This window comes from Priapulus caudatus, unplaced genomic scaffold, assembly GCF_000485595.1.
Source record: "Priapulus caudatus unplaced genomic scaffold, Priapulus_caudatus-5.0.1 Scaffold1472, whole genome shotgun sequence".
NCBI lineage: Eukaryota > Metazoa > Priapulida > Priapulimorpha > Priapulimorphida > Priapulidae > Priapulus > Priapulus caudatus.
Window position 1 is genome coordinate 28,929 of NW_014578533.1, and position 10,592 is coordinate 39,520.

The 10,592-nt window shown below is 48.6% G+C and overlaps 1 protein-coding gene across 1 annotated transcript in view; it reads left to right on the forward strand.

The window, feature by feature from the left end:
- Positions 1-2,807, forward strand: part of LOC106816743 (keratinocyte-associated protein 2-like) — a 17,593-nt gene extending 14,786 nt beyond the window's left edge. The window contains exon 5 of the mRNA XM_014821366.1: positions 1,804-2,807. Within this exon, the coding sequence (XP_014676852.1) occupies positions 1,804-1,915 (112 nt within the window). The 3' untranslated portion in view covers positions 1,916-2,807. The remainder of the gene's footprint in view (positions 1-1,803) is intronic.
- The last annotated feature ends 7,785 nt before the right edge of the window (positions 2,808-10,592 follow it).

A 10,592-nucleotide genomic window follows, 5' to 3' on the forward strand; every position in this document is an offset into this window, starting at 1 on the left:
GGCGCTGTTGACGACGCAACGCGTCCACGTATCAGTCTGACACAACACGTGCAGGCGTGTAACGTGTAAGCCGCTGCGTGTAGCGTGGCACGGCAGCGGTGCCTGTAGCGGTAGCGTGTAGCGTGTGGCGTGTACGGGCGTGTAGTGGTAGCGCGTACGTGTACGTGTAGGCGTGTCAGCGTGGAGGGGTGGCCGTGTAGCGTGCAGCGTGTAGCGTGTAGCGCTGTGGCGTGTAGTGGTAGGGTAGCGTCGTACAGTGTACGTGAGCGTAGGGTGGTGGCTGTAGCGTGCAGCGTGTACGTGAGCCTAGCACGTGTACCCTGCAGCGTGTAGCGTGTGCCGTGCGCGTGGCGTGTAGCGTGGCTTAGCGTGTGCGTGTGGCGTGTAGCTTCTAAGCGTGTAGCATGTAGCGTGTGCGGTACATTAGCGTAGCAAGGCTCGAATTCCCTATGCAAAACCACAAAGCGTGTCAATTGAGAAATCGAGAGTGACTCCTGATGTATGTATGTGTGTGTGTGTGTGCGTGCGTGCGTGCGTGCGTGTGTGTGCGCGCGCGCGCGCGTGTGTGTGTGTGTGTGTGTGTCTGTGTCTGTGTCTGTGCGTGCGTGCGTGCGTGCGTGCGTGCGTGCGTGCGTGCATGCATGCATGTATGTATGTATGTATTGTTCCCGATTGGTTTGCATCCGCGCGTTTATTCTCAACGTCGTTAAAACTCGTCGAATCTTTGAATTTCCCGACAGCCGCGGGCGCGACGCAAAATCCTGCCGTGAATGCCGCAGCCATCGATATTACGTGTGTAATTATAACGAAAATGTCGGGCGTTTTATCAATCATGTATGAGTTGAAACCGTATCCGCAGGCGCGCGCGCACCGCCTGCCACCGCCTGCCAGCGCGACAACTATACAAGCGATTCTCAGCGTCTGAGCAATCGATTATAGATGGCGCGATATTGAATTTCTTAATTTGCATATGATTTGCCGCCAAACAGCGCTCACGGTCTTGACGGGCGTATCTGCGTCACAAAAGCTGACGGAGCGCCGCCAGGAGGCGAGCATGTCGGTGTGGGCGAGGCAGAAGGCAGAAAGGTTCGATATGATATGACTACTAGGCACTTTAATTTAATTTAAATTTTTTTTTTTTTGGGTTAGGGTTAGGGTTGTTTTTTTTAAGTGCCTAGTAGTCATATCCTAAGTGCCTAGTAGTCATATCATATCGCACCTATCTGCCGGGTGCGTGGGCGATCGGCCATATCGGTTGAGAGGATCCGTTTTAATTAAATGTGAGTGTTCGAAGCGCCACTTCGGCTGTATCGGTTACAGTCCGGCGACTGTGTGACGTCGCGTCTGTACCCACGTCGTGTCGATGAAGGCTCGCGGAGATAGGACCGGCGGACAGGCGAGCGTCTACAAGCTGAGATGAGAGAAATTGCTCTCGAACTTGTGATGGTGCGTTAGGGACATGTTCTCGCTCCATCGGCTCCGTGAATAATCATGTTTAGGTGCTGTGGAGATGAAGTTGAGCGCGTCATTGCTATTCCGCCTCTCTCCCCTCCCCGCAATTAATTAGTTAATGAGGTATCAAAACGTCTATAAATGACAAGATCACAACAGTCGTGGCTTATACTATGTTTACTATGCTATTCACCTTAATTTCTCTGTTATGTCTTACTCTGAGGGCTGTTGTGAATTCTTATAATAAATACTGTATACTCATATATTCTCATAGAAGTCTCAGGATTTGCTTGTTGCTATACAGAGAGGTAACCAAGAGGGCTAAATAGTCGTTGCATTTTTCTGTTTCAGCGTCATATTCTCGATGGTGGGCCTGCACTACCTCAACAAGTTGTCCATATCAAAATACCAAGCGCCCGTTGCCGTGCCAATGACTAGTGGTAAGGTGAAGAAGAGGAACTGAACAAGAGTGACTGAGGCGGGTGGGAGGTGAGAGTGAGTGGCGCATCCATACACCAGTGGTCCATACCGATTTCGATTCGTGCCTTCACGAATCGATGCACCCTATAATATATCAGTACGTTGAATCTATACTAATCTATAAGAATTCTAATTAATGAGCGAATTTTTTTCTCCGAAAATGCACGCGGCAGGTTCTTTCAATTGCATGCAGTACGCGCGATATGCGGACGGGTTTCAGTTGGCGGAGGTTGATTGTTGAGTCGGAGCAGCACTTGTGCGTTACGTGGGCCGTGGATAAATATTCTGACAGCAGCACTCTCGGTGCATTTATGTTCAAATTTCGAATTCACGGAGAGCGAGAGTGAGCAGAATGTAATCACGCACGCACTCAACTGACGTGTGTGTGATAAGCGGAGCTAGAACTTGAGATATGCGAATAACTAGATACGTAATGAACGCACGCGATCCGTGCAGCTATGTAATCAAACTATCAAGGCATCATGGGTGTATATTCGTCGGCGTGTGGCGTCCGCGACAAGTGATTGTGTGCCTGCATTGTAGGCATACCTTTTCTTGCCAGCAGTGCCACAGAGTGTGTACTGGTGTAGTGGAAATGTGCGGTTTCTAGCTATATTGATTATGCATATTATATAGTTGATGGTGGTTTTCGCCGTTTGTCTGTGTCCGTGTGTCGATGGGTGGGGTTGAATTTGTTGTTGCAGGCGTGGATGTGGGTCTCAGTAGATGTGTAGCAACTAATATAAATTTTCGTTGAGAAGATACGCGACGGTAGCTCGATGACGTCATAAATCCACGCGTGGCATTCCTGTATTCACGACCGTTTAGATCTATAGAGATTTTTAATAAAATATGCCTTGCTACCTAACCACGTGTATACTCTGTTTGATTTTAGTATTATTAAGAAATACTGTCAGTTGCAAATACGCACAGACCTGAGAATGCAGCCTCTGCTCTCGCAAGCTAGTTTACTGATCATGACAACCCATGCGCGGTCGTGCCTCTTAACTTCTCATATACGCCTTTACACTCATCAAGGACAGACATTGCAGCCTTTGCACCAGTAGAAGCAGCTGCAGCTAACAGCTCTGCTGAGTGCTGTCTGTAGTTGTCGCTTCATTAAACGCATGTCCTTGTGCTCTGGGAATAAGACGCTATCGACACCGACTGTTATTTCGATCCGGATAACTTTACTATATTATGCGGATAATTTATCCAGATAACTATAATTTTATCGTCGACACTTTATTATAATTATCATCGTCATTATTCGGATAACGTGTATTCGCGCGGAACCATTGCGATTCGAGGCTTCGCTCTCTGTTTACTTACAGAGAGTTCGGCGTAAATAAAAGACGTTTTCATTAATTTTGATGGCGAGCGGCGAGAGGCTGATCGAGCGAAGCTGCCTTCTGGGACCATCCTGTTACGTCGGCTCTCTCAACGCTAATCGCGTTTTCACGGCTTAATCCGCTCTCGTGGCGGAGGCGTCTCTAGATCTGTAGCTGATGCAAAATTATCTTCCCTCGCAAATGCGGTTAGCCCGAATAGATGCGAATTCTGTAACGATGAGACGCTGTGGCGGCGTATAGTGTTTTTTGTCCGTCGGCGCGCGCCAGACCTTTTCTGTTCGCGAGCTGTGAACCGCTATAGCTTCCTCTGTGATCAATATCAATCCATATAGATGCGCGCAGCAGAAACTTGCGAGCACGATCACTATACCCCGCCTACTGCTCTCTGTATCAAATGCTCAATAATATGACGGCAATGATCCGTATAGCGATGGGGATTATAGAAACGGAGCGCCGTCTCACTAAAGATCTGTTACTGATATGGCTTAGGCGCACGAATCCTCGAACCTTTAACGAGTGGCTGCCTAGAAAGCAATAGGTCATCTCTAGGGATTGCCAAACTTCGCGATTTCGCCAATATAGTATATTAGTAACCAATATTAGTTCTATGCTTATATATATATATAACGAACTAACGAAGCGATAATAAAAATGAAAGCGATTGTTTTTTTAGTGACTCCTGATGTATGTATGTGTGTGTGTGTGTCGTTGCGTGCGTGCGTGCGTGCGTGCTGGTGTGTGTGTGGTGTGTGTGTCTGTGTTGTGTTCTGTGCGTGCGCGTGCGTGCGTGCGTGCGTCGCGTGCGTGCATGCATGCATGTATGTATGTATGTATTGTTCCCGATTGGTTTGCATCGCCGCGTTTATTCTCAACGTCGTTAAAACTCGTCGAATCTTTGAATTTCCCGACAGCCGCGGCGGCGACGCAAATCTGCCGTGAATGCCGCAGCCATCGATATTACGTGTGTAATTATAACGAAAATGTCGGCGTTTTATCAATCATGTATGATTGAAACCGTATCCGCAGGCCGCGCGCACCGCCTGCCACCGCTGCAGCGCGACAACTATACAAGCGATTCCCAGCGTTCTGAGCAATCGATTATAGATGGCGCGATATTGAATTTCTTAATTTGCATATGATTTGCCGCAAACAGCGCTACGGTCTTGACGGGCGTATATCGCGTCACAAAAGCTGACGGAGCGCCGCCAGGGAGGCGAGCATGCGGTGTGGCGAGGCAGAAGGCAGAAAGGTTCGATACTGAGATATGATACTAGGCACTTTAATTTAATTTAATTTTTTTTTTTTGGGTTAGGTTAGGTTTTTTTTTTAAGCCTAGTAGTCATATCCTAAGTGCCTAGTAGTCATATCATATCGCACCTATCTGCCGGTTGGCGTGGCGATCGGCCATATCGTTGGAGGATCCGTTTTAATTAAATGTGAGTGTTCGAAAGCGCCACTTCGGCTGTATCGGTTACAGTCGGCGACTGTGTGACGTCGCGTCTGTACCCACGTCGTGTCGATGAAGGCTCGCGACATAGGACCGGCGGACCAGGCGAGCGTCTACAAGCGAGATGGAGAGAAATTGCTCTCGAACTTGTGATGTGCGTTAGGGACATGTTCTCGCTCCATCGCTCCGTGAATAATCATGTTTAGGTGCGTGGAGATGAATTGAGCGCGTCATTGCTATTCCGCTCTCTCCCTCCCGCTCTCTCCTCTCGTCTCTCTCTCTCTCTCTTCTTTCTCTCTCTCTCTCTCCTCGTCTCTCTCTTCTCTCTCTCTCTCTCTGCTCTTCTCTCTCTCGCGGGCGCGCTCTCCTCTCCCATGCACGCTCTGCGCGCGTATCACCTCCTCTGTCACTCATTCTATGTCCCTGTCTTTGTCTTGCCCCCCTCTGTGTGTTTGTGTGTGTGTGTGTGTGTGTGCGCGCGTGTGTGCCTGCGTGCGTGCGTGCGTGTGTGTGTGTTTGTGTGCGTGCGTGCGTGTGTCTGTGTGTGTGTGTAGGTGTGTGTGCTTGCGTGCGTGCGTGCGTGCGTGCGTGCGTGCGTGCGTGTGTGCGTGTTCGTGCGTCCGTGTTTGTGCGCATCTGCGTGCGCGTGTGTTTTCTGTCTGTCTGTCTGTCTACCTCTCTGCCTGTGTGCCTGCCTGCCTGCCTGCTTGATTCTGCCTGCCTGCCTGCCTGCTTGATACTGCCTGTCTCTGCTCTGCCTTTTTTTTATTATCTTTCTCGTACGATGCATGATGCTTCGAAAAAAGAAAATACGCTTTTAGAAAATCCATGTTTTTCATGGTTTACCTCCACATACAGTTGTACATTGGTTAACCAGGCATACATTGGCTGCCTCCACATACATTACTGCCTTTTTGATCTTTCTCGTACGATGCATGATGCTTCGAAAAAAGAAAATACGCTTTAGAAAATCCATGTTTTAAAGGTTTGCCTCCACATACTGCCTTGAAAAACAAGTGCATCGTTGCTTGCGGTTACACGACCAAGTTGGTTACGGAATGCTTTATTCACTATAGGGTCAAAAAGTCTGTTTTGGCGCGTTTTAACGTTCGGGTATATATATGCATCGTGCAGGGACGAATATAACCCGGGTTACTCTTCCTCGTTTTGACGCGACTTGTCTATCTGCGTGTATCCTTCTCTCTGTCACACACACACACACACACACACACGCACGCACGCACGCACGCACGCACGCACGCGCGACACACACCAAACATACGCGCGCGCGTACGCACGCACACATGCATGCGCCCGCGCACACTATCACACGCACACGTGCTCGCATGTACGTCTTGTGCTGCTGGGGTCAGATAGGATGAATTCAGTAGTTACATTACAATGAATGTTAGATGGTTTAGTTGTGTGGACGATGTGCGATATACTGAAATTACGATATAGAAGATAAAAAAAACTTGACGCTGCAATATATTGCAAAGATTCTCGTTGAGTTCATACCGACTTTCTCCCTCGACCTCTATTGCGCTGCAAGCTGTACATATTCAACGTTTAGTTGCATTCATGCAGAGAGATGCAATCCCTAGTGCTGGCGTGATCTAATGAAGTTTCCATGCAATATCTCTGTACCGTATGTACAGTATCTGTAACTGAACGAAAATTTGTTCATATGGAAATTTTCCGCATTTTATCATAATAGCATCCACTCTCTGCATCCCCTCCTTACCGACTACATCCCCCCACCATCTCGCCATCACTCACTGCTAGAGATCGCAGCATCTTACTTCCCTCACCTACTGCTAGAGATCACAGCATCCTCCTTCCCTCATCGCTGCTAGAGATCACACATCCTCTTCCCTCATCCGCTGCTAGAGATCACAGCATCCTCCTTCCCTCATCCGCTGCTAGAGATCACAGCATCCTCCTTCCCTCATCCGCTGCTAGAGATCACAGCATCCTCCTCCTTCCCTCACCCACTGCTAGGATCACAGCATCCTCCTTCCCTCACCCACTGCTAGAGATCTCAGCATCCTCCTTTCCTCACCCACTGCTAGAGATCACAGCATCCTCCTCCTTCCCTCACCCACTGCTAGAGATCACAGCATCCTTCTTCCCTCATCCGCTGCTAGGCATCACAGCATCCTCCTTCCCTCACCCACTGCTAGAGAACACAGCATCCTTCTTCCCTCATCCGCTGCTAGAGATCACAGCACCTCTTCCCTCAGCCCACTGCTAGAGATCACAGCATCCTCCTTCCCTATCCCCGCTGCTAGAGATCACAGCATCCTCCTCCTTCACCCACTGCTAGAGAACACAGCATCCTCCTTCCTCTATCCGCTGCTAGGCATCACAGCATCCTCCTTCCCTCATCCACTGCTAAGAGCCACAGCATCCTCCTTCCTCATCACTGCTAGAGATCACAGCATCCTCTCCCCTCATGCGCTGCTAGAGCATCACAGCATCCTCCTTCCTCACCCACTGCTAGAGATCACAGCATCCTCTTCCCGTCACCCACTGCTAGGCCATCACAGCATCCTCCTTCTCATCCGCTGCTATGAGATCACAGATCTTCTCTCCTATCGCTGCTAGAGAACAGTCAGTATCCTTCCTTCCCTACATACGCTGCTTAGGCATCACCAGGCAGTCTCCTTCCGCACTCTGCGCTGCTAGAGAACACAGGCATCCCCCTTCCCTTCACCACTGCTAGAGAACACGCATCGCGTTCCTTCCTCATGCGTGCAGGTAGAGATTCCAGCACCTCCTTCCCTCATCGCTGCTAGAGTCACAGCAATCCCTTTCCCTCATGCCCATTGCGTATGTAGATTGCAAGCATTTTCTCCCTTCCACTCACGCTGCTAGAGATCACAGCATTCTCCTCCCCTCACCTAGCTGCTAGAGAAAACAGCATCACTCCTTCCCTCATCCGCGCATAGAGACTGCAGCATCCTCCTTCTCCATGACCGGTGGGCTAGAGAACACAGCATCTTCCTCTCAATCCGCATTGCTAAGAGATGAGCAGCATTTCCTCTCATCCGCGTGCTAAGAGAAACAGCACCTGCTCTCATCCCTGCTGAGAGAACAGCATCTTCCGCCTCTCATCGCTGCTAGGATTACAGGCCTATAGATAATGGTGTCAGAAAATCATAGAGATTTACGAGGATCTAATGGCTGTAATAATAATGTATTTTTTGGCACATATTGATTTCATGATTAATATATCTATTCGAACGGTGAGTGCGTGGGCTGTGCTGTGAGCGTGACGTACGGTAGCACATGACGTCTGTTTAATTTGTTGAAGAGCTATGTCTACGCAGGCAGTGACTGCTGTGAAATTGCTTCTCCGCGCGCAGTTCTGCGCAAGACGTAAATCTCTTATAAACGTGTATTGTTAAGCGCTGACAGGTTTATGGTCTACTGTACGCGAAAATCAGGGCGCGTATTCCGACCGGATGAAGGCAATAATATAAAAGGGCAGGCTTATTGTCTGTGAGAACTTCTAACATGTGTGTGATCGATAGAGTGATGGAAGCTGTATGATAAACGAACACAACTAAAGATTTATAGTTCCGTCGATTAACGATTTCACTGCCGAGCGCCATTGTTCGTTTTCTCACACAATGGTACAGCACGCGTGCTTTGCGAGTGTGAGAAAAGGTAGATGATTGAGAGACGTGTATTCGATCTCTCATACACATTTCGTCAGAAGACGCATGTTCAAGCATCTATTCGATATTGGCGCGCATGGCGGGGTATATGAGTGCGTGGGGTGCCAGTCACCGCACTATTGCTTTTTCATAACACTATTAGAAAGTAACATTAGGATAAGTACAGTGCTTTCATGTTATCAAGATAGCAAAAATAATAAACACACTGGAAAGGGGGAAATTGTCTAGAAAGATGAGCGGCTTGCGTTTAAATAAACACTTGAAATATATATATATGGTTTTTGTGATGTAAGACGCAGTCAGCGCGAGAAGAGGAAGAGAGAGAGAAGGACAGGCGGGGTGGAGAGAAAATAAGAGTAGAGAAGAGAGAGGTGGATGGAGGGAGATGGCAGAGGGACCGAGAGAGTGAGGAGCTGAGAGAGAGAGCAGGATAGAGCGAGCGAGAAAGACAGAGAGCGAGATAGAGAGAGAGAGAGAGAGAGAGAGCGTGCGTGCGTGCGTGCGTGCGCCCGTGTGTGTGTGTGTGTGTGTGTGTGTGTGTGTGTGTGTGTGTGTGTGTGTGTGTGTTGTGTGTGGTGTGTGTGTGTGTGTGTGTGTGTATGTGTGCGTAAGAGAGAAAGTAAGAGAACGCGGAATAGGCAATATCTCGACCAACTTCATCCTCATAACACCTAAACGTGTTATGCATGGAAGCGATAAAGCGAAAACATGTCCGCACCACACTTTCCAATAAATTCGAGAGCATGCACTTTCTGTATCTCAGCCATTCACTCCACGCTCTTGTGTCTAGTGGTCGAGAAGGGAGGACAGACGAAAGAGACAGAGAGACAGATAGAGATTGTGTGCGCGCTGCGCTGTGCGTGCGTGCGTAGCGTACGTGCGTGACGTATAGCTCTGACAGATTGCGAAGTGACCGATGTATTATGTAAGAATATCATTATATATGATAGATATTTATATATAACATTATATATCATACATATAGTATAATATCCAGGAGTGCATAATATAGACACGATTTTATATTAATGCACTCCTGATAATAATTTATTTAAGTGGTCGTGAAATCGCAGAGAATGCGATCTTACGTTCGCGTCGCCGCCTGCCGTAAATGGCGACGCCGTGGTTATCGATACCGATATCGATATCGTCGAACGTCTGAGATCACGCGTCGAATATCGTGAATGTAGTGTATAGTATATAGTATATATATATATATATATATATATATATATATATATATAGAAAGATCAAATTATTTAAAAATTAAGCAAGGTACGTAAATGTTGTCGATCGAGTTAACCACATGGCGTTTGTCATGCGAAAATCAAGCGAGAACTAAAGGAATGCGTTAGAGGAATACATAGCCGAAGTGGTCTATACTATGTGTGCGGTCACAACGTAGCAATGTGACATGTTCAGTATTTGGCATATGTATAGGCACAGCAAGCTCGCACGCATTCTCACGCATGCACGCACACGCACGCACTCACACGCACACACTCACACGCACACACTCACACGCAAACACTCGCACGCACACACTCACACGCAAGCACTCACACGCACGCACTCACACGCACACACTCACACGCCCGCACTCACACGCACGCACTCACACGCAAGCACTCACACGCACGCAGTCACACGCACGCACTCACACGCAAGCACTCACACGCATGCACGCACACACACGCACTCACACGCACGCACGCACTCGCACGCACGGACACACAGCAGGCACGCACTCACACGCACACGCGCGTCGTTAGTCGAATATCGAGACGTCACCTACGTGCTAAAAACTGTTATTTGCTATTCGTTCTGAAAATCGCTGATTCACCCAGCGACACGCACCGTAACTCGCTCGTCTCCTCTTGCATCGCCGCGCGCTTCTATCAACCGATCCTTGAATGCTCGCTATTTGATATGCACACTTACGACCGACGGTGAGGTGGATCGAACAAGCTAGACCATACCCATACAAATATCGTCGCATTGTAAGAGATCGATCACGGAGCCTCAAGTCCTGTAGTCTCGTAGCTTCCCGTGCCGATTGGTCCGACTATTGGACGTGTTCCCGTGAGAGCGAGGTTGGGTAGTAGATTGCGCGAGCAATCAATCGTTAACGGCTGGACGTTGAGTGAGTATATATATGCATAAATCTCATACGCTACC